Genomic DNA, 23,859 nt, shown 5'->3' with positions numbered 1-23,859 from the left:
ACTTTACACAAACCTTTTTGTGGTCTCCTTCCCTTCACATTTCCCACTGATAATCGTGAATTTATTTTTCAAGTTTTACTGGTGAAACCAACCATTTGATCCCGTTCAGTTTCATGGCGACATTAATTTAGAGCTTCTTGAGTTATACAGTGTTGTTTCGAAATAGCCTACAGTGTTGTTCTGAATGAGGTACAGAGAGCTAATTTTAGAGCTGATGGTGTTAACAAACTGTGGTCTAGCCTACCTACATATTTTGCCTACTGGTGGCTGTGGAGTTTTGTCCACATGAGATAAAAATGCAGTGTCGTTTCTGCCTTACAGTAACGCTATACATGCTATTATATTCGGTTCTGTTATGTAGAATACGATCATTATGTGATCTTGCAGACATTGATTCAGCTTTGATCTAACTTTTAAACAAGCCCCATTAGCTATTAGTAGAGCAGAGACTGCATAAATTAGAGAATAAACACATGTGCAAAACGTGATCCACACGTGCGCAGAAGCTTCCGGATCTTTAGTCTGATGAAAAAAAAGTCAGGGAAAAGTTGCTTCCGCATCCATTCTGCATTATATATCAGGAGAAAGTATCAGGAGAATCAGGAGAGTATAAGGTGAAATTCGATATACATGTAGTTCATTCTATGTTCACCCTATGACGCAGCTGTCTCTTACCCTTTGACAACCTACCGATTGTGTTTGTGCTGTATCTTGTAGCTCCCTCAGGTATTTTCAGTGTCTTCATAGGTCTACTGCTGTAGATGAATCACTATGGCTCTATTTACCTTACAGTGCACTGACTGTCCGCCCACGCCAGGCTACAGAGGCCACGTCATACTCACCGGCGTAGAGCCTGCCACACGGGCAGTTGCCATATGCTTCCATATGCTTTACATGATAAATACATATCAAGTTTATAGCTACTGTAGCTTGTAGCAAGACATACCTGTATAGAAAGATCCCGGACTGTTGATGGAGAGAGGAAATAACAGACAATGTATCAGTTTTCAACATGGATGCTTTGTGTTGTCATATTTTATGCTATACTCTAACCTTGTACCTGGCCATGGGTGCAGCTACCCCAACCATTTCTGTGGCAGATGCTTTATTGCTAACATAAGCTATCCACAGTTCAATTCAGATGAAATCAATTCCCTCCATTTTTTTACAACAATGTTTTCATGGAGACCCATTTGCAAGCCAAGGGTGTGGAGAATTCCATTACGTTATCAGGTTGAACGGCTTACTGAATCATATAACCGAAAACTCATTAGAAGAATATAACAAATCCCAAGGCTAGCTTCACACCACCTCAACCCCTCTAGTCTGTCCACCCATAAATGTCAATTATCCACCCTATAAGAGAGAGTGTGAGGGGGAGGGAGCGAGGGAGTGAGTGGGGAGAGGAAGAGAGAGGGAGGTGGGGGGGGAGATTGAGGGAGGCAGTGAGGGAGAGAGGAGGAAGAGGCAGAGAGGGAGGAAGAGACAGATAGAGGGAGTTAAGGGGGAGGGAGGGAGAGAGGGGGAAGAAGCAGAGAGGGGGAGTGAGAGAGAAAGTGAGGCAGAGGGAGGAAGCGAACGAGCAAGCGAGGGGGGAGAGGAAGGGAGAGAGAGGGAAGAAGATGCAGGAGGAGGAGGAAAGATGGATGGAGGGAGGGAGGGAGAGGGGAGGGCAGAGAAAGCGAGGCAGAGGGATGGAGTGAATGAGCACGCGGGGGGGAGAGGAAGGGAGAGAGGGAGGAAAATGCAGAGGGAGGAATAGACAGAGAGAGAGAGAGAGGGAAGGAGCGAGGGAGTGAGGGGGGAGGGAGGGAGGGGCATAGAAGGAGGAGGAAGAGAGAGTAAAAAAAAATATTTCCATCATTTCCATCATATATTTCTCAATCTCATTTCAACGGAATCTCTTGGGTCTGGGCACAAACAAGGCACTGTACAAGCCCCAAAGATAGCTGTGTATCAGACCACTGCTCATCACAACCAAGGTCTTTGTCTTCTTTTGTGAATACCAGACACGAACAACAGCACCAGCTGAAGGTTAGATGGGATTTGGCCTGGAGGAACTGTAAATCCCCAAAAGTTTGCATTGACCAGAGAGACAGAGAGAGAAAGGGAACAGAGAGATCCAGACAGATAAAGAGAGTTGGGCTAAGTGGTGATTATGATTTTGGAATGGGTACTTTTTTGGTGGAAGATCTGCCGCTGATTCAGGTCTTCTTCAAAGTTATGTCACTTTTAGTCCAGTAATGTTAGTCAGTCCCACCAACTAGTACCAGAATATTGCTGTGGCTATTTAAAGGACATATATATTTTAGTGTTCCACAGGCCCACAATGCCCCATAATATCAAAGCGAAAACAGTTTTTTAGAACTTCTGAAAATGTATTGAAAATAAAAAACAGATACCTTATTTACATAAGTATTCAGTCCCTTTGTTACGACACTCAGGTGCATCCTGTTTCCATTGATCATCCTTGTTTCGACAACTTGATTGGAGTCCACCTGTGGTAAAGGCAATTGATTAGACATGGCACACACCTGTCTATATAAGGTTCCACAGCAAAAACCAAGCCATGTGGTTGAAGGAATTATCCATATAGCTCAGAAACAGGATTGTGTTGAGGAACCGATTTGGGGAAGGGTACCAAAAAATGTATGTAGCATTGAAGGTCCCCCTCCATTATTCTTAAATGGAGGAAGTTTGCAACCACCAAGACTCTTCCTAGAGCTGGCCGCCCATCCAAACTGAGCAATCCCCCTGAGAAGGGCCTTGATCAGTGAGGTGACCAAGAACCTTATGGTCACTCTGACAGAGCTCCAGAGTTCCTCTGTGGAGATGAGAGAATCTTTCAGAAGGACAACCATCTCTGCAGCACTCCACCAATCAGGCCTTTATAGTGGCCAGACGGAAGCCAAAGGACTCTCAGACCATGAGAAACAAGATTCTCTGGTCTGATGAAACCAAGTTTCAACTTTTTGGCCTGAATGCCAAGAGTCATGTCTGGAGGAAACCTGGCACCATACTTACAGTGAAGCACGATGGTGGCGGCATCATGCTGTGGGATGTTTTTCAACGGCAGGGACTGGGAGACTGGTCAGGATTGAAGGAAAGATGAATGGAGCAGTGTACAGAGAAATCCTTGATTAAAACCTGCTCCATAGCGCTCAGGACCTCAGACTGGGGTGGAGGTTCACCTTCCTCCAACAGGACAATGATTCTAAGTACTCAGCCAATACAACGCAGGAATGGCTTCAGGAAGAGCCAGAGCCCGGACTTGAACCCGATGGAACATCTCTGGAGAGACCTCAAAATAGCTGTGCAGCGAGGCTCCACATCCAACCTGACAGAGCTTGAGAGGATCTGCAGAGAAGAATTGGAGAAACTCCCCCAAAAAAGGTGTGCCAAGATTGTAGCGTCATACCCAAGAAGACTTGATACTGTAATCACTGCCAATGGTGCTTCAGAAAAGAAAGTACTAGGTAAAGGGTCTGAATTCTGTAAATGCCCAAAATTCTAATAACCTGTTTTTGCTGAGTCATTATGGGGTTAAGTGTACAAAAAATTAAGTACACCTTCATAATATTATGTTACATCCCCTTTTACCCTCAGAACAGCCTCAATTCGTCAGGGCACGGACTCTACAAGGTGTCGGAAGCGTTCCACAGGGATGCTGGCCCATGTTGACTCCAATGCTTCCCACAGTTGTGTCAAGTTGGCTGGATGTCCTGTTCATTTTTGATGCACATGGGAAACTGATGAGCTTGAAAAAATAAGCAGCGTTGCAAACTGTTGCACCTGACATCTACTACCATACCCCACTCAAAGTCACTTAAATGTTTTGTCTTGCCCATTCACCCTCTGAATGGATGAACAATACACAATTCATGTCTCAATTGTCTCAAGGCTTAAAAATCCTTATTTAACCTGTCTCCTCCCCTTCATCTACACTGATTGAAGTGGTTTAACAAGTGACATCAATAAGGGATCATAGATTTTACTTGGATTCCCCTGGTCAGTCTATGTCATGGAAAGACCAGGTGTCCATAATGTTTTGTACACTCAGTGTAAACTGTGTATATATATATATATATATATATATACAGTTTATATATACACTGTATATATACACTTAGCGGGCAGTTTATATGGTACACCACACCGTTCAAGAAAGTGGTTAATTCCTACAGACAGTAAATCATGTGGCCGTGGCTTGCCATATAAAGCAGGTGGACAGACATCGAGGCATTCAGTTACAGTTGAACGTTAGAATGGGGAAAACAGGTGACCTAAGCGACTTCGAGATTGGTATGATCGTCGGTTCCAGTATCTTGGAAACGGCTGGCCTCCTGGGCTTTTCACACACAACAGTGTGTAAGGTTAAACGAGAATGTTGCAACAAACAAAAATCATCCAGTCAGTGGCAGTCCTGTGGGCGGAAAACAGCACGTTGATGAGAATATTAAGAATCATGCAAGCTAACGGGGCCACAAAACGACGATGCAGAACTACATCTTGGAACGCACAACTCGTCGGTCCTTGGATGGGCTATTGCAGTAAACGACTACAACAGGTTCCACTCCTATCAGCTAAAAACAAGAAGAGGCTCCAGTGGGCATGCCATCACCAACACTGGACAACAACAAAAAACATTGCCTGGTTCGAAGAATCCCGGTTCCTGTTGCGTCATGCTGTTGGCAAAGTCAGGATTTGGCTTAAGCAGCATGAGTCCATGGCCCCATCCTCCCTGTTGTCACAGTACATGCTGGTGGCAGTGGTGTAATGGTGTGGGGAATGTTTTCCTGGCAAGTTAAGTCCCTTGATACCAGTTGAGCAATGTTTGAACGCCACACCTTGCAGAATCCATGCCTACAACAAAAATCTATCTGTTCTGGATGCAAAAGCGAGGTCTGACCTGGTACTAGATGGGTGTACCTAATAAATTAGATGCGTGTCATATGACCTTTTGAACCTGCATTATTCAGAAATTAAGATGGGTGTTTTTATGGAACATTACGGATGACAAGCTTAACTGACCCACTATTTGTTTTGTGTCCCATCAATGATCTGTTATCGATACTAAAATATATCCTTCGCTATTGCCTTAGCTATAAAGATTTATATAAAAGCTATAAAGCTTTATGTTAAGGAATATTACTGAGGTCAAAATAGCAGACCCATCATTAGTTTCCTTTGCAGCTGCAAAGGAATACACTGCCAAACCGTATATCAGCTGCCAAACTGTATATCAGCTGCCAAACTGTATATCAGCTGCCAATCCGTATATCAGCTGCCAATCCGTATATCAGCTGCCAATCCGTATATGAGCTTTAGGAGGCTGAAACTGCACTTAGGCAGTAGGGTGGCTGTGTGCCTGTACACTTATAGAAATCATCCTCAATTCATTATTGGCGCCAAGAGTATGTTGTCCTTGTTACATTAATTTCTGTTTTCACTTACAGCCGTTGAAAATTAGCCAGCTGGCGAAATCTGGCACATTTACAGAGAGGTTGGTTCAACAGTAAATGCCCCAAATAGTCATATTATACTGAATTATTTATTTCCTCACCCAGCCAACATATTGAAATATGTCCCAGTCAGATAAACCAAGTCAAGTCAAGTGAATCACTTTCTACAGTGATTACAAATGAAAACTATTATGATGAGGATAAGAATGATGAAGATGAGGAGGAAAATTACTTAATTATTTTCTTACTTCCAGGATGTCGGATGACAGGATGTTGGGAAACTCGACTCTTTGGTCGGCGACGCCAATGTTCCCGCCAGAGAACTCCTCCTTTAACTCCTCCCTCCCTCCGTCATTCACGGACTGGGAGGCACCCACCTTCACCGCCGCTGCCCGCGTCCGTGTGGCCGCCACTATGGTCCTCTTCGTGTTCGCTGCCTTCTCCAACCTCTCCGTGCTGATTAGCGTGGCACGGGGCCGCGGGCGCCGCCTGGCCGCCCATCTCCGGCCACTCATTGCCAGCCTGGCCTCTGCAGACCTGGTGATGACGTTCGTGGTAATGCCGCTGGACGCGGTGTGGAACGTCACCGTGCAGTGGTATGCCGGTGATACCATGTGCAAGCTGCTGTGCTTCCTCAAACTGTTTGCCATGCACTCGTCTGCCTTCATCCTGGTGGTGGTCAGCCTGGACCGCCACCATGCTATCCTGCACCCGTTGGACACGCTGGACGCTGGGCGAAGGAACAAGAGGATGCTGCTCGTTGCCTGGGTCCTCAGCCTGCTCCTGGCCTCCCCACAGGTGGGTGTACATACGGTAGCATCTACATCGTTCGCAGACTACAGCATAACAACATGAATAGTCAATTAGTAAGCCTTGTATTGATGGCTGATCCACTATCTTACTAGGCTGTTATCCACATTGAATATCACTCCATTTCACTATGGTTTGACTTCACTGAATCATTTTGCACCCACATTCAATTAGTCATTTGTGCCTATGTTTGTAATGGTTATGCATAACAATGCAGTCCATGACTGGATCACCATTTACGAATCAGAAAACCAAATATTTTGATCAACAACATTTTTCCACGTGGGTCTTAAACTAAACCATAGTTTCTTAGAGGACTACTTTCTAGCTGATCAAAGTGTCCTTCTACTGGAACAGGTCCAGACTGAATCAGTGTATAGGAGCAATAGTGAAATGGAGAGCTATTCAGTTTGGATTCCGGGCTAGTAAGATAGCAGGGCTGCAATCGATCTTAAGTTGGTCACTGTCTTCCTCACACAATAGAGCATACAGTCAGTGATCTGCCAATCAAATTAAGTCCTATGGGTAGGTGTGTGGTGCATTGTGAGGAAATTATCTCTCAGCAAAAAAGAGAGCATTTTTAAGGTTGGTGTATTCAACTGTAATTCTATAGGACAAACACACCAGCTCTTGATTGTTGGCTGTAGTAATGTGAGTAGAATGGCTTAGAAGAGGAAGCAGCTGAAGCAGTCGTCAGCTTGGTAACAAAGTGTTTCTCTGGTCAAATAAAATGATCAAATTGGCGGAGGTCAGCTGCATATTGATTATAATCCCACCCCAATCCAAACAGTAGTGTTGTGAATGATATAAGCCTTTATCCACCCTGACAGGTAGGGAGACAGAGAAGGCAGGGAGGGAGAGAGAGATTGCTTTCACTCAAGTGTATATACAGTGCATACGGAAAGCATTCAGACCCCTTGACTTTTACCACATTTTCTATGTTACACCCTTATTATAAAATGTATGAAATTGTTTTGTCCACTCATCAATCTACACACAATACCCCATAATGACAATGCAAAAAAGAGTGTTTTAGATTTTTTTGCAAATGCATAAAAATTAAAAGTATTCAGACCCTTTACTCTGCTATTACAGCCTTGAGTCTTCTTGGGTATAACGCTACAAGCTTGGCACACCTATACTTGGGGAGTTTCTCCCATTCTTTTCTGCAGATCCTCTCAAGCTCTGTCAGGTTGGATGGGGATCATCGCTGCGCAGCTATTTGAGGTCTCTCCAGTGACGTTAGATAGGGCTCAAGTTCGGGCTCTGGTATGGCCACTCAATGACCATGGTGGACTTGTTCTGAAGCCACTCCTGCATTGTCTTGGCTGTGTCCTTAGGGTCATTGTCCTGTTGGAAGTTTAACCTTCAGCCCAGTCTGAGGTCCTGAGCGCTATGGAGCAGGTTTTCATCAAGGATCTCTCTGTACTTTGCTCCGTTCATCTTTCCCTCGATCCTGACTAGTCTCCCAGTCCCTGCCGCTGAAAAACATCCCACAGCATGATGTTGCCACCGCCATACTACACATTAGGGATAGTGCCAGGTTTCCTCCAGACGTGACACTTCGCATTCTTGTCAAAGAATGCAATCTTGGTTTCATCAGACCAGAGAATCTTGTTTTTATTGGCCTTTTGTCAAACTCCAAGCGGGCTGTCATGTGCCTTTTACTGAGTGGCTTCCGTCTGGCCACTATACCACAAAGGCCTGATTGGTGGAGTGCTGCAGAGATGGTTGTCCTTCTGGAAGGTACTCCCATCTCCACAGAGGATCCCTGGAGCTCTGTCAGAGTGACCATCGGGTTCTTGGTCACCTCCTTGGCCAATGCCCTTCTACCCTGATTGCTCAGTTTGGCCGGGCGGGCAAGCTCTAGGATGAGTTTTGATGGTTCCAAACTACTTTAATTTAAGAGTGATGGAGGCCACTGTGTTCTTGGGTACCTTCAATACTGCAGAATTGTTTTGGTACCTCTCTCCAGATCTGTGTATCGACACAATCCTGTCTCGGCTCTCTACCGACAATTCCTTTGACCTCATGGCTTGGTTTTTGCTCTGACATGCACTGTCAACTGTGGGACCTTATATAGACAGGTGTGTGCCATTCCAAATCATGTCCAATCAATTGAATTTACCACAGGTGGACTCAAATCAAGTTGTTGGAACATCTCAAGGATGATCAATGGAAACAGGATGCACCTGATCTCAATTTCAAGTCTCATAGCAAAAGGGTCTGAATACTTTTGTAAATAAGTTATTTCAGATTTTTATGAAAAAAAACAAGTTTTCACTTTGTCATTATGGGGTATTCGGTGTAGATTGATTAGGATTTGAATTTATTTAATCAACTTTAGAATAAGGCTGTAAAAACAAAATGTGGAAAAAGTCAAGAGGTCTGAATACTTAATAAGGCACTGAATATATTAATTCATTTGAGATGTATTGTCAATTGGTCTTTATAAAGAAAGCATGTGGATTTTTTCAATTTTACTCCTATTCAAGCCATTTTTCTTTTGCAATATTTTTGTATTTACATGTATTTCATGCCAATAAGCACTGATTTTGAATTTGAATTGAGAAATGAGGGAGTAGATTTCATTCCATGCTCACAGATCAATTTGTGACTAAAAGTACAGTACTTTGGACACTCAATAAATTCCATTTGATTTGATATGAGTTCAGCGTTGAAGGCCCCATTGCACTGCACTGAGAGAAAATTGCTTTCCCTCCCCGCATGGCTAGATTTCTGAGTGTTCACTCTTTTGTTACTGTCACAGAGAGAGAGTTTACCACAAATCCAATCCCCTTAATGTCAGCACCTCGGAGAGATGACATTTCTGGTTGTCAGTGGACACAACCTTGGAGGTGCTAGTCAGTGGCTGTTGTTTCAAATTAATAGGAAGAAGAGAACAACACAGAACTTCTGCTGTAGGAGGGAGGGAGAAACACAAGGCGGGGGAGTCAGTCGACAGTGGACAAGGGAGAGAGATGTTAACTCATAGAAAGGAGGGTGGGTGGTGAGTTGTGGAGAGATCAATATGGCCCCTTTACCAACCACACATACACACTTGACATGGATGGCCTTCCGGAGCCTTTCACCCAGGACAACGGAATGGATCCCAGCCGGCAACCCAAAAAAACGACTCCGTAAAAGAGGGAAATGAGGCGGTCTTCTGGTCAGACTCCGGAGACGGGCACATCGTGCACCACTCCCTAGCATTCTTCTCGCCAATGTCCAGTCTCTTGACAACAAGGTTGATGAAATCCGAGCAAGGGTAGCATTCCAGAGGGACATCAGAGACTGTAATGTTCTTTGCTTCACGGAAACATGGCTCACTGGAGAGACGCTATCGGAGTCGGTGCAGCCAGCTGGTTTCTCCACGCATCGCGCCGACAGAAACAAACACCTTTCTGGTAAGAAGAGGGGCGGGGGCGTATGCCTTATGGCTAACGAGACGTGGTGTGATCACAAAAACATACAGGAACTCAAATCCTTCTGTTCACCTGATTTAGAATTCATCACAATCAAATGTCGACTGCATTATCTACCAAGAGAATTGTCTTCGATTATAATTACAGCCGTATATATTCCCACCCAAGCAGACACATCGATGGCTCAGAACGAACTTTATTTGACTCTTTGCAAACTGGAATCCATACATCCTGAGGCTGCATTCATTGTAGCTGGGGATTTTAACAAGGCTAATCTGAAAACAAGACTCCCTAAATTGTATCAGCATATCGATTGCGCAACCAGGGCTGGTAAAACCTTGGATCATTGCTATTCTAACTTCCGCAACGCATATAAGGCCCTGCCCCGCCCTCCTTTCGGAAAAGCTGACCACGATTCCATTTTGTTGATCCCTGCCTACAGACAGAAACTAAAACAACAAGCTCCCACGCTGAGGTCTGTCCAACGCTGGTCTGACCAATCTGATTCCACACTCCAAGACTGCTTCCATCACGTGGACTGGGATATGTTTCGTATTGCGTCAGACAACAACCTTGACGAATACGCTGATTCGGTGTGCGAGTTCATTAGAACGTGCGTTGAAGATGTCGTTCCCATAGCAACGATTAAAACATTCCCAAACCAGAAACCATGGATTGATGGCAGCATTTGCGTGAAACTGAAAGCGCAAACCACTGCTTTTAATCAGGGCAAGGTGACCGGAAACATGACCGAATACAAACAGTGCAACTATTCCCTCCGCAAGGCAATCAAACAAGCTAAGCGTCAGTATAGAGACAAAGTAGAATCTCAATTCAACGGCTCAGACACAAGAGGTATGTGGCAGGGTCTACAGTCAATCACGGATTACAAAAAGAAAACCAGCCCCGTCACGGACCAGGATGTCTTGCTCCCAGGCAGACTAAATAACTTTTTTGCCCGCTTTGAGGACAATACAGTGCCACTGACACGGCCTGCAATGAATACATGCGGACTCTCCTTCACTGCAGCCGAGGTGAGTAAAACATTTAAACGTGTTAACCCTTGCAAGGCTGCAGGCCCAGACGGCATCCCCAGCCGCGCCCTCAGAGCATGCGCAGACCAGCTGGCTGGTGTGTTTACGGACGTATTCACTCAATCCCTATCCCAGTCTGCTGTTCCCACATGCTTCAAGAGGGCCACCATTGTTCCTGTTCCCAAGAAAGCTAAGGAAACTGAGCTAAACGACTACCGCCCCGTAGCACTCACTTCCATCATCATGAAGTGCTTTGAGAGACTTGTCAAGGACCATATCACCTCCACCCTACCTGACACCCTAGACCCACTCCAATTTGCTTACCGCCCAAATAGGTCCACAGACAATGCAATCTCAACCACACTGCACACTGCCCTAACCCATCTGGACAAGAGGAATACCTATGTGAGAATGCTGTTCATCGACTACAGCTCGGCATTTAACACCATAGTACCCTCCAAGCTCGTCATCAAGCTCGAGACCCTGGGTCTCGACCTCGCCCTGTGCAACTGGGTACTGGACTTCCTGACGGGCCGCCCCCCAGGTGGTGAGGGTAGGCAACATCTCCACCCCGCTGATCCTCAACACTGGGGCCCCACAAGGGTGCGTTCTGAGCCCTCTCCTGTACTCCCTGTTCACCCACGACTGCGTGGCCACGCACGCCTCCAACTCAATCATCACGTTTGCGGACGACACAACAGTGGTAGGCTTGATTACCAACAACGACGAGACGGCCTACAGGGAGGAGGTGAGGGCCCTCGGAGTGTGGTGTCAGGAAAATAACCTCACACTCAACGTCAACAAAACTAAGGAGATGATTGTGGACTTCAGGAAATAGCAGAGGGAACACCCCCCTATCCACATCGATGGAACAGTAGTGGAGAGGGTGGTAAGTTTTTTAAGTTCCTCGGCATACACATCACAGACAAACTGAATTGGTCCACCCACACAGACAGCATCGTGAAGAAGGCGCAGCAGCGCCTCTTCAACCTCAGGAGGCTGAAGAAATTCGGCTTGTCACCAAAAGCACTCACAAACTTCTACAGATGCACAATCGAGAGCATCCTGTCGGGCTGTATCACCACCTGGTATGGCAACTGTTCCGCCCACAACTGTAAGGCTCTCCAGAGGGTAGTGAGGTCTGCACAACGCATCACCGGGGGCAAACTACCTGCCCTCCAGGACACCTACACCACCCCACGTTACAGGAAGGCCATAAAGATCATCAAGGACAACAACCACTCGAGCCACTGCCTGTTCACCCCGCTATCATCCAGAAGGCGAGGTCAGTACAGGTGCATCAAAGCTGGGACCGAGAGACTGAAAAACAGCTTCTATCTCAAGGCCATTAGGCTGCTAAACAGCCACCACTAACATTGAGTGGCTGCTGCCAACATACTGACTCAACTCCAGCCATTTTAATAATGGGAATTGATGGGAAATTATGTAAAATATATCACTAGCCACTTTAAACAATGCTACCTAATATAATGTTTACATACCCTACATTATTCATCTCATATGTATACGTATATACTGTACTCTATATCATCTACTGCATCTTTATGTAATACATGTATCACTAGCCACTTTAACTATGCCACTTTGTTTACATACTCATCTCATATGTATATATTGTACTCGATACCATCTACTGTATCTTGCCTATGCTGCTCTGTACCATCACTCATTCATATATCTTTATGTACATATTCTTTATCCCCTTACACTTGTGTGTATAAGACAGTAGTTTTGGAATTGTTAGTTAGATTACTTGTTGGTTACTACTGCATTGTCGGAACTAGAAGCACAAGCATTTCGCTACACTCGCATTAACATCTGCTAACCATGTGTATGTGACAAATAAAATTTGATTTGATTTTGATTTATGGGAAATACATGTTCCTGGTTAAGCAATTAAGTCAACCCATCGTATGGTGACTGAACACAGCACTGGTGACTGTGGCTGTGAAGAGAAATAAATGGATCATTGAATCCATCTCATTTACTATGTACACAGGCACGCACACATACACACACCCACTTTAAATGATGATAATCATGGAGCAGATATTATGTGCAGACAGAAGCCATCTCATATTGAGTGTTTCCATGTTTATGCTTACTAATTGACCAATGATTTTCAAGGATTGGTGGAGTTGGTCAGTGGTTCAATTCATTCAGCACAACCTGGTTGAATCAACATAGTTTTCACATCATTTCAACAAAATAAATCTACTGTATGGGATGACATTGAATCAACGTGGAAAACTGAACTCTATTACTTGATATGCCATACCTGTCAGTGGGATGGATTATCTTGGTAAGGAGAAATGCTCACTAACAGGGATGTAAACAAATTTTGGCACGAAATTTTAGAGAAATAAACCTTTTCTGCATATAGAACATTTCTGTGGTCTTTTATTTCAGCTCATGAAAACTAAAACGAACACTTTATATTTTGCGTTTGTTTGTTTAGTATAAATTAAATTACGTTTGTGCCCAGTGGGAGGTGACTGAAAGCCGATTTTATTAGCACTTCAGTACAGCAGAACGGTGGCAAAGTGTATCCTCAAAGGCCCTCATCAAAAACACTGCCAAAAATAGAATAGCGAAGTGAAGCTCTCCCAGCAGGCAAAACTGGTTGCAGTGACATTTTTCTGACATCTTCTGTAATGTCATGGTATACTATTTGTAAAAGTTGTATTTTCCAGAGAGAAACATCTTTACCTAGGTGTAATACTGCTGACTTTTCTACAACCAGAAACTTTTTACATTCATAAGTCATTATGATATTTTCTCAACTTTTGTCTGCTACGATACCTATAGATATGAGAACATTATGATGGAAGGTGTTACAAGGGAAGGGAAGCTATTAACTTCTGGTTCCCCATTCATTTGCACTTGTGTAATTATAGGAGATACGTGTGTCTGAGAGTGATGTCTACAAACAGTGCCTTCAGAAAGTATTCACACCCCTTGAATTAAAAATGGATTAAATAATTTTTTTCTCACTGGCCTACATACAATTCCCCTGTCGTGTCTTCGGCATCATTAAACTGAAGACTTTTTAGTTTATCAAATCAATTCTTTGTAATTATTATTACGTGATTAACTAATCAGGTAGATGTAATTAACTAGGAAGTCGGGGAACCAAGGAAAATATTCAGATTACAAAGTTATAATTTTCCTAATATAACTTTCAGATATTTTAATACCTGATCAATTAGTCTTCTAATTAATGAATTATTCTTTACCTTGTGGCGAAATCTGCACGGAGCCTTCACCGTGCACTGCCACTTTAAGAGCACATGAGCAGTAAGGAAGGAGGAGATAAAGAGAGCTCATTCAGCTCTTTCACACCAGTCTTCTTAAGGTGGTTGAGGGGTTCGGCTGCCTTTGAAAAGTCAGGCACAAACCTGTGGTACCATCCAGCCATGCCCAGAAACCGCTGAACAGCCAGAGGGGTAGAAATTGTCTTGTGTATCTGGATGACATCATAACCTACTCCTCCTCTGTTGCGGATCATCTGCAAGACATTCAGTCCGTCTTCGACAGACTAAAGGCTGCAGGTTTGACCTTGAACTTGAAGAAGTGTTGTTTCTGTCTGCCAGAACTCAAGTTCCTTGGTCATGTGGTTAATGCTGAAGGTATCCATGCAGATCCAGCCAAAGTTGCAGCCGTGCAGGAATTCCCAATTCCCACATCCCTCAAGGCTGTTCAGCGGTTTCTGGGCATGGCTGGATGGTACCACAGGTTTGTGCCTGACTTTTCAAAGGTAGCTGAACCCCTCAACCACCTTAAGAAGAAAGGTGTGAAATTCCAATGGACCCCTGCATGCCAAAGTGCATTTGAAGCACTCCAGTGCTTGGACATCCTAACCTGAATGCTCATTTCATTGTGTACACGGATGCAAGTCAAACAGGACTTGGAGCAGTCTTGGCTCAACAAACAGGACTTGGAACAGAAGAAGTTCTTGCCTATGCAAGTCGCACCCTTAATTCAGCCGAGAGGAATTATTCAACGACTGAAAGGGAGTGCCTCGCTGTGGTCTGGGCTTTGGAGAAATGGAGCTACTACTTGGAGGCAAAGATCTTCACCGTTGTCACAGACCATGCTGCTCTGCAGTGGGTTCTGGCATCAGGCAAGACCAACAGCCGCCTTATTCGCTGGTCTATCAGACTGCAGAAGTTTGACTTCATCATTGAGTATCGCAAAGGAAAACTGAACGTTGTACCAGATGCCCTTTCTCGGATTACAGAGACTGCCAATGTTTGTCCTCCCTTGTGCAGTACTTATACTACCGCTAAATGTCTGGATGATTCCTTTCCTCTGGATGATGAGAGTGTATGGAGAGCACAGCAGAAGGATGCTGCCATCATGGCGATCCACAAGAGTCTGTCTGAAGAAGACTCCAAGAGTCGCTTCAATGATAAGTATAGCATAATTCAGGATAAAGTGTATCGAAAAACTTCAAGAGGAGATGGAATACACAGCACCCATTATCGCGTCTTCATTCCCTCTACATTGTGTGACCAGATAATCCAAGCTTATCATGCCAATCCCATGAGTGGCCATCTTGGAGTTTTTAAAACTTATCAAAGACTACAAGAGGTGGTTTACTGGCCAGGCATGTGGGTTGATACCCGGAAGTTTGTACAGCAGTGTGAAGTCTGCCAGAAATACAAACCAGACATTGGCAGACTTGCCGGGAAAATGCAGCAGACCGTGGTGAACCATCCAAATGAAATGTTGGGAATTGACCTCATGGGACCTTTTCCTCCCAGCCGGAGGACACGGAATGAATTTTTATTGGTGGTAGTGGACTACGACACACACTGGGTGGAGTTGTTTCCCCTCCGCAAAGCCACTGCATCAGCCATTGCTCTAATTCTGAGAAGGGAGATCTTTACCAGATTCGAGATTCCAGACCAAATCCTCTCTGACCGAGGTCCGCAGTTCATATCAGGAATCTACAAAGAGCTTTGTACCTACTGGGGTGTAATTGCCAAGTTGACCACAGCCTATCATCCTCAGACCAACCTGACCGAGAGGGTAAACCGAACCCTGAAGGGGATGATTGCTCCATTCGTGGGGGATCAGCACAAAAGTTGGGATCAGCATCTTCCAGAATTTCGCTTTGCACTGAACTCTGCCGTGCAGGAGACTTCTGGGGTCACTCCCGCTGAACTCCACCTGGGAAGACCACTAAAAGGTCCGATGGACAGGGTCTTGCAAAGTTCGAATGTTTCACCTGACTGCCCAGTGTTTGATGCCGTACAACACCACCACACCTTGCTAGCCAGAGTGGAGGCCAGCAAAACCAAAGCCAAACAACAACAGCTGAGAAACTATGACAAACATAGACGAGACGTGTGTTTTCCACCCCAGTCTCGTGTCTGGGTACGTTCACATCATCTGTCAAAGGCATCTAAGAAGTTCACTGCCAAGCTAGCTCCGAGATGGAATGGTCCATACCGTGAAGTGCAGCAGTTGGGACCAGTGAACTACTTGGTCTGTTTGGAGGACACTGGGGAAGATGTCAGGACAGTGCATGTTGTTGACCTAAAGCCCTGCTACCCTACGGCAGAAGAGCTGGATCGCAGGCAAAAGCAACACCTGCAGGACCTCTTCGTGGAGGACTCTGATGAGAAGGACTTCCCTGGTTTTGTGTAGCAGGAACATGAACTTGTCAAAGCCTGCATCATCTTTGTTTCTACAGGCATTGTCTTTTTCATGGGGGGAGGAGTGTGGCGAAATCTGCACGGAGCGTTCACCGTGCACTGCCACTTTAAGAGCACATGAGCAGTAAGGAAGGAGCAGATAAAGAGAGCTCATTCAGCTCTTTGGGGAGGGGCTCTTGGCTGGCGCGACAGTTTGATTGTGTGTGCAGTGCTGCAGAAGTTTTGTTTGTTTTCAGCGTTTGTAGTTTATAATGTATTTAACTCAATCATCGGTGTGATCGCTTTAGGTCGTGGTTGTTTTTGTTTGGGACCGCGCCCGTTATGGATCGCATGGATTAGTAGCAACATTGTTGCGAAGCTTTAACATACAAACCAACAAACCATCGGACAGTCAGACCGTACACCGGCAGGCCTGAAGACCACAGCTAAGATTTCTCTTTTTCTCTCGCTTTCTCTTCCCTCTCGTTCCAGTGCTTTACCCTGCAACAGACTCTCTATTTTTCAAATGTACTTCCCATTGAAGTTCATTAGAGCTGGACTATTATTGCCCTGCCAGAAGTATTTTGATGGACATTTTAAGGGAGGTTGCTTGCAAGTTGTGTAAACTGTATTGAGGTGAGGTGTACTAATGACATGTGGCTGAGAAGACTGTGGACATTTTTAAGGCCTTTGTTGTGTCGATGAACACCCCCCACATTCATACCCTTTGCACTCATCCACTAGAAAATAATACAGATTGCAAATCCTCTGTTGAAGACTGGGTTCGTTCTTGTATGAAGTTGCTGTTTAATTGCTCTGCCATTATTAGTATTAGTATTATTGTATGAGGTATTCTTGTTGGAGTTACCCCTGTGCTGTGATGTGGGTTTTATATGGTGTGTATTCTCTTTTCTCTCCACTGGCTATCTGGTAAACAGGCTACACTCTAGGCAGTCTCTTCTGCTGATGTGTGTGGGTCTGGTAGTGGTACTCTCTCTATTCTACTCTTTTCCTTTCTGCATGGTGAATACCTGCCTGGCGCCCGAACAAAATCTTTCTTTACCCCTCTCTAATAAATACCGCTACAACCTCACGTTAGTCTCATTCCAAACGTCGTAAATTGTTGGTTGACTGCACGAACCCAGTCTTCACTATGAGTCATTAATACATCAATTGTCTCAATCATTTATTTATTTATTAACTAACTAAATAATCACAGAAATGCACACACAAACAAACAAACAAGTAGATATGGTTACAAGGAAATGATAGGAGAATGTGCCCTAGTGGGCTAAACCGGTATGTCGGCTTGTTAGACAAAGGGACTGAGAAGGACACGAAAGATAAGATACTACAAAGTTGATAATTATAACAATTGAAATGCTAATCCTTTGCACATGAACGCTCACTCATTCGGGAATAATTGCAATCAATATATATATTCACGCTCAGTGTGTCGTCGTGATCTCTGTTGGAAAGTTAGTTTCTGTTGGAGAGTTTGTCCGCCCTCTCTCTCTCTGGCATGGTTAGAATGGATAGTTCAGAGTAACATTCAGCGATGTTGTTATAGAATAGATGTTTCGCCGGTTGTCGGCCTTCGCGTTCACAGGTACATAATTCCCAGCTGCAGACTAGTAATTAGTATCAAATATTTGTTCTTATTCTGTCGGAATCAATAGTCTCAGAGTTTAACCACGTGGTATGGTTAAGATTTCAGCAATCTACTCAAACCTTAGCCCTCTCGGTTATCGAGGTAAGCTGGTCTCTACTCAAACCTTAGCCCCCTCATAATTGAGAGAAGCATGGTCTGAAGGGAATTCCTCCTGGTGGGGGTTATATTTGTATCAGTAGAAATGGGCTGTCCCATGACGCCAGATCAATGTCTGTGCTCATGGGGTGGGCCAATGACTTAGTTAACTTTAAAGGGAATTGGGTTCCCTTTCATGAAACAGTTTAAAATCACATTACTTAAGTTCACAAATAGTTTAATCTTTACTCAGTCATTTTATACAACAATTAGATGCAAGCCTCATAACTGACTCTTGTATAAACAGGGGTATGGTAATGTGGCTGTATTGTCTCATGAGTTTCACAAACATTAAACGAAATGGACCGGTCGTAGCTGGATTCTTCCCCGACCTTGTACACCTTTTCCAAAACATGTACATTGTTCATTTCTCAAGTTCTATACTGGAGAAGAGGTTTCTTTGTTCTCATGTGAAACCTTTTCTCTCTCTATACTGTCTGGCCATGAGGAAGAGAGTCTCCTCCAGGAATTTACGACCTGAGATAACAGGAGCCTGGGTATAGGCGAGAGAGGGGGGGGGGGCACGCTATACCCAAAGAGGGCCACGTCATGACACCCCATAATGTCAAAGCGAAATTATGTTTTTCCAAATGTTTACAAGTGAAAAGCTGAAATGTCTTGTGTCAATGAGTATTCAACCCCTTTGTTATGGCAAGCCTAAATAAGTCCAGGAGTAAAAATGTGCTTAACAAGTCACATAATAAGTTGCAATAATAGTGTTTAACATGATTTTTGAATGACTACTTAATCTCTGTACCCCACACATACAATTATCTGCAAGGTTCCTCTGTCGAGAAGTGAATTTCAAACACAGGTTCAACCACAAAGACCAGGGAGATTTTCCATTGCCTCGCAAAGAAGGGTACCTATTGGTAGATGGGTAAAAAAAGAAGACATTGAATATCACTTTGAGCATGAAGGTATTACTTACACTTCAGATGGTGTATCAATACACCCTGTCACTACAAAGATACAGGAGTCCTTCCTAACTCAGTTGCCAGTGAGGAAGGAAACCACTCAGGGATTTCACCATGAGGCCAATGGTGACTTTAAAAGGAGGAGGAGGAGAAAACTGAGAATGGCTCAACAACACTGTAGTTTCTTCACAATACTAACCTAAATGACAGAGTGAGAAGAAGGAAGCCTGTACAGAATACAAATATTCAAAAACATGCATCCTGTTTGCAACAAGGCATTAAAGTAATACTGCAAAAAAAATAGGCAAAACAATTCACTTTTTGTCCCGAATACAATATGTTGTATTGGATTTGCCCCAAACACACATTACTGAGTCCACTTTCCATATTTTCAAGCATAGTGGTGACGGCATCATGTTATGGTTATGCTTGTAATCGTTAAAGACTGGGGAGTTTTTTTAGAATAAAAAATAAAAGGGAGTTACAGTTGACTTAAATCTACTTGAAAATCTATGTCAAGTAACAGAACTCAGGATAAGGCCAAGATGCAGACAGCTAGAGTCACAGATGTTTATTGACCTAAACAGGGGGCAGGCAAAAGACTTGGTTTCCTCTGTCGTAATCGCTCCTCTTTCACCCCAGCTGCCAAACTAACCCTGATTCAGATGACCATCCTACCCATTCTAGATTACTGAGAGAAAATGTATAGATTGGCAGGTAAGGGTGCTCTCAAGCGGCTAGATGTTCTTTACCATTCGGCCACCTATTGTCCTTATAGGACACATCACTGCACTCTATACTCCTCTGTAAACTGGTCATCTCTGTATACCCGTTGCAAGACCCACTGGTTGATGCTTATTTATAAAACCCTCTTAGACCTCACTCCCCCCTATCTGAGATATCTACTGCAGCCCTCATTCTCCACATACAACACCCATTCTGCCAGTCACATTCTGTTAAAGGACCCCAAATCACACACATCCCTGGGTCACTCCTCTTTTCAGTTCGCTGCAACTAGCGACTGGAACGAGCTGCAACAAACACTCAAACTGGACAGTTTTATCTCAAAGTCTCAGTCATGGAGATTCTTACTGACAGTTGAGGCTGCTTTGTATGATATATTGTTGCCTCCACCTTCTTAACCTTTGTGCTGTTGACTTTGCCCAATAATGTGGAACCATGTTTTTGTGCTAGTACCATGTTGTGTTGCTACCATGTTGTTGTCATGTTGTGTTGCTACCATGCTGTGTTGTCATGTTTTGCTGCCTTATTATGCTGTTGTCTTTAGGTCTCTCTTTATGTATTGTTGTGTCTCTCTTGTTGTGATGTATATTTATATTGTATTTGCAGGAGGCCTTTTGGTGGGTCTTTGTTCTTAACTGATTTGCCTAGTTAAATAATGGTTACATTTAAAAAAGACATAGTATTTAAGTTTCAATAAATAAATAAATAAAATAAACATGTTTTCACTTTTTCATTATGTTGTATTGTGTGTAGATGGGTGCTATTTTTATTTATTTTATCCATTTTGAAATTGAGGCTGTAACACAACAAAATGTGGAATTCGTCAAGGGGTATGAATACTTTCTGAAAGCACTGGAGCTGACAAAGCCAAAGAAAATACGCTGATTGACATTGATTTGTGTGCGTCCTTGTGCATTTAATTGATATTGAGTGCTGGTGATGGAGGAAGTGGAAAACAGCGAGCAAGAAGCGGTGTGTATGACAGTCTGTCATGAATTGCATGAAATACTGAGAAAGTGCAAGAATTTGCCTTAACAGCAAATGATAATACAGCAAAGGGAAGAAAACAATGTTATGCTAGTTAAAATATATATTTTTAAACCTAAACGGATTGACAGTTAATTTCCTCCATTCCAGATAGGAATGCAGGACCAGGGTAAGATGTGAGAGCAATAGGAACCCGATCTATGGACCATAACTGGAGTGAAGATCATTTATTTATTTCCAGCCTCAAGAGTAACAAAGTTTATCCTAAACATTCACAAAAGCCCCCATGGGCTATCACACTTGTGCTCAGTGTTAAAATAGAGGAGCTGGCAGCCTGTTTAGTTGGTGTGGAGCAGCAACAGTCGAGACAGTCAGTAGATCAGATGTAAAAATCGGTGGTATTTATTTACCGTACAGGTAATGGAAGAGACTGGATGCAGAGGTTGAATTGACAAAATATACAAATGCAGAAACATACCAAAATAGCTAACAAAAATATATACTTAATACTTAACTTGTTATATTTATAAACATAAGCATTTCCAATAAAACAGTTAAAACACCCCAAAATGGGAGAGGCACGCAACCTGTGTCAAAAGTCATGAACATGACTGGCTATTTGTATTTGCTCAGTACTGTACAAGATGACTGTATTATACTGTATTATATTACAGATTCCTTATACGCTATAACAACACAATTTAAAAACTATAGAGATCAAAAAGTGATAGAGATGTATGCTTTAGGACCTTAGTCTTCACATTAAATTCATTTCTGTTATATCATATCACTTCTATGTCATAACACCTCTGGTGCAGAAATAGTTTTGAAAGGAATCATCATTCTAACAGATTAGAATAGATTGATTTTGCACTAGATTTCTTAATAGGCAATTCAAAGGCTGCTGAGTGCGTAAAATTGTCTGTCCTATGTTATTATACTTTTATTCACCCCATTAACATGTGTATGTATAGTAATTCTGTACTTCTTAATGCATCATTGCCCTCATAACTGAGCAATCAATTTACCACACCAGGAGACCAAGTTAACGTGGTATTTCATTTCTGATGGGCGCTACATGAATGTACAGCCAGAGAATGGGCCCCACCCTCTGAGGGCTAAATTCAATCCGTATAGCGGAAGTTCAATAGCGCAATTGGAATTTGAAGGACATTTCTGATTGAGACGGATTATGCATTGTTTACTGTGAATGTAGTCTCCAAGGATCAAGGAACATTGCCTTTAAACTTCAACTATAGCTATAGTGCTGAACTTCTGTGATACGGATTGAATACGGATTGAATCGAACCCAGTCTCCTTCATCTCTACGTTTCTTCCCTCTAGGGAGCTTTTCCTTGTCACTGTGCCTTGTATGCGCTTTGCTGGTAAATAGTTCAAGTTTACTTTAAAGACCTGTTGCTGTCAAGTGGGCTTGAAATACATTTTGTATTGATTGATTAATAGACCTTTATCATGATTTCTCACTACCCGTTTGTCTGTCTTTATCTCATAGCTGTTCATTTTTCGAGCAATCAAAGCCGAGGGAGTGGAATTCACTCAGTGTGTGACGCATGGAAGCTTCCACCATCGCTGGCAAGAGACGGTCTACAACATGTTCCACTTTGTCACGCTTTATGTGTTCCCCCTGTTAGTAATGAGCTTCTGCTATACCCGCATCCTCATCGAGATCAGCCGTCAGATGCACAAGGGCAAAGGTGTGTGTCTGTGTGTTTAGTGTAAAAGGTGAAGAGACTATGCACACTGCATTCTTTGCTTTTGTGATATATTTAACTATTGGACGTTTCAACAACACATACTTGATTGTCATATTTAGAGCTCAAAGTTGTTACTTTCAACATGATCTGACCAAGAAAATATTTTATTTTTTTGTACCTTTATACACTGAACACCTTCCTAATATTGAGTTGCACCCTCAATTCCTCGGGGTATGGATTCTACAACCTGTTGAAAGCGTTCCACAGGGATGTTGGCACATGTTGACTCCAATGCTTCCCACAGTTGTGTCAAGTTTGCTGGATGTCCTTTGGGTGGTGGACCATTTTTCATACACACAGGAAACTGTGCTTGCAGTTCTTGACACACTAAAACCAGTGCACCTGGCAACCTGTTCAAAGGCACTTAAATCTTTTTTCTTGCCCAGTCACCCTCTGAATGGCACACATACACAATCCCTGTCTCAATTATCTCAAAGCTTAAAAAATCCTTCTTTAACCTGTCTCCTCCCCTTCATCTACACTGATTGAATTGGATTTAGTGATACACATAAGGGATCATAGCTTTCACCTGGTCAGTCTATCTCATGGAAAGAGCAGGTGTTCCTAATGTTTGGTACACTCAGTGTTATAATCTCACTTTTTGTACATCTAATACATGAATCAATCAGCCATAGTCAGGTCCTGATCAGGTTACATGGTCAGGAAAACCCAGAGCTCGTTATCATCAACATCTTCAACTTACATAGTACCATTCCATATCTCCTCACATACTGTGTGTATCTGTTATCACTTCAGGTGGGGAGCCGTGCCTGAGGCGAAGTGGTGCTGACATGATCCCCAAGGCGCGAATGAAGACCCTGAAGATGACCATCGTGATCGTGGCGTCCTTCGTGATATGCTGGACGCCATACTACCTCCTAGGCATCTGGTACTGGTTCCAGCCAGCCATGCTCCAGGAGACACCCGAGTACGTCCACCACGCCCTTTTCGTCTTCGGCAACCTTAACACATGTTGCGACCCAGTGATCTACGGCTTCTACACGCCCTCCTTCCGGGCCGATCTGGCTGATGTGGTTGCCTGCTGCTGCCGATCGCAGAACATCTCCCCGAGGTCCTTGGACCGCCTGGCGTGTCGGAGGGGCAGGGCAAGCAGAGAGGCAGAGTCTGACAATCCCAGTGGCGACCAGCCAAGTGGAAACCTGGGGTAGATATCCGTGGGCCTCTTGTTCAACTGCAGTGTAAAAAAAAATACATATGTTGATTTAACGTACAAT

At 43.7% G+C, this 23,859-nt stretch overlaps 1 protein-coding gene across 1 annotated transcript; it reads left to right on the top strand.

Annotated features, from left to right (window-relative positions):
- The first annotated feature begins 5,717 nt into the window (after positions 1 to 5,717).
- On the top strand, positions 5,718 to 23,859 carry LOC135549859 (gonadotropin-releasing hormone II receptor-like). Its single transcript, XM_064980213.1, has 3 exons — positions 5,718 to 6,260; positions 22,363 to 22,564; positions 23,381 to 23,859. The coding sequence occupies exons 1-3, from the start codon at positions 5,718 to 5,720 to the stop codon at positions 23,791 to 23,793; spliced, it is 1,158 nt and encodes a 385-aa protein (XP_064836285.1). The 3' UTR covers positions 23,794 to 23,859.

Source organism: Oncorhynchus masou, chromosome 12 (genome assembly GCF_036934945.1).
Source record: "Oncorhynchus masou masou isolate Uvic2021 chromosome 12, UVic_Omas_1.1, whole genome shotgun sequence".
Taxonomy (NCBI): domain Eukaryota; kingdom Metazoa; phylum Chordata; class Actinopteri; order Salmoniformes; family Salmonidae; genus Oncorhynchus; species Oncorhynchus masou.
This window is presented reverse-complemented; position numbering and strand designations above follow the sequence as displayed.

Excerpts from the sequence above, each read along its gene's own strand:
- LOC135549859 (XM_064980213.1), top strand. The coding sequence starts at position 5,718 with ATGTCGGATGACAGGATGTTGGGAAACTCGACTCTTTGGTCGGCGACG. Across the intron at positions 6,261-22,362 it reads TGCTCCTGGCCTCCCCACAG|CTGTTCATTTTTCGAGCAAT; the intron begins GTGGGTGTACAT and ends TTTATCTCATAG. Across the intron at positions 22,565-23,380 it reads TCAGATGCACAAGGGCAAAG|GTGGGGAGCCGTGCCTGAGG; the intron begins GTGTGTGTCTGT and ends TTATCACTTCAG.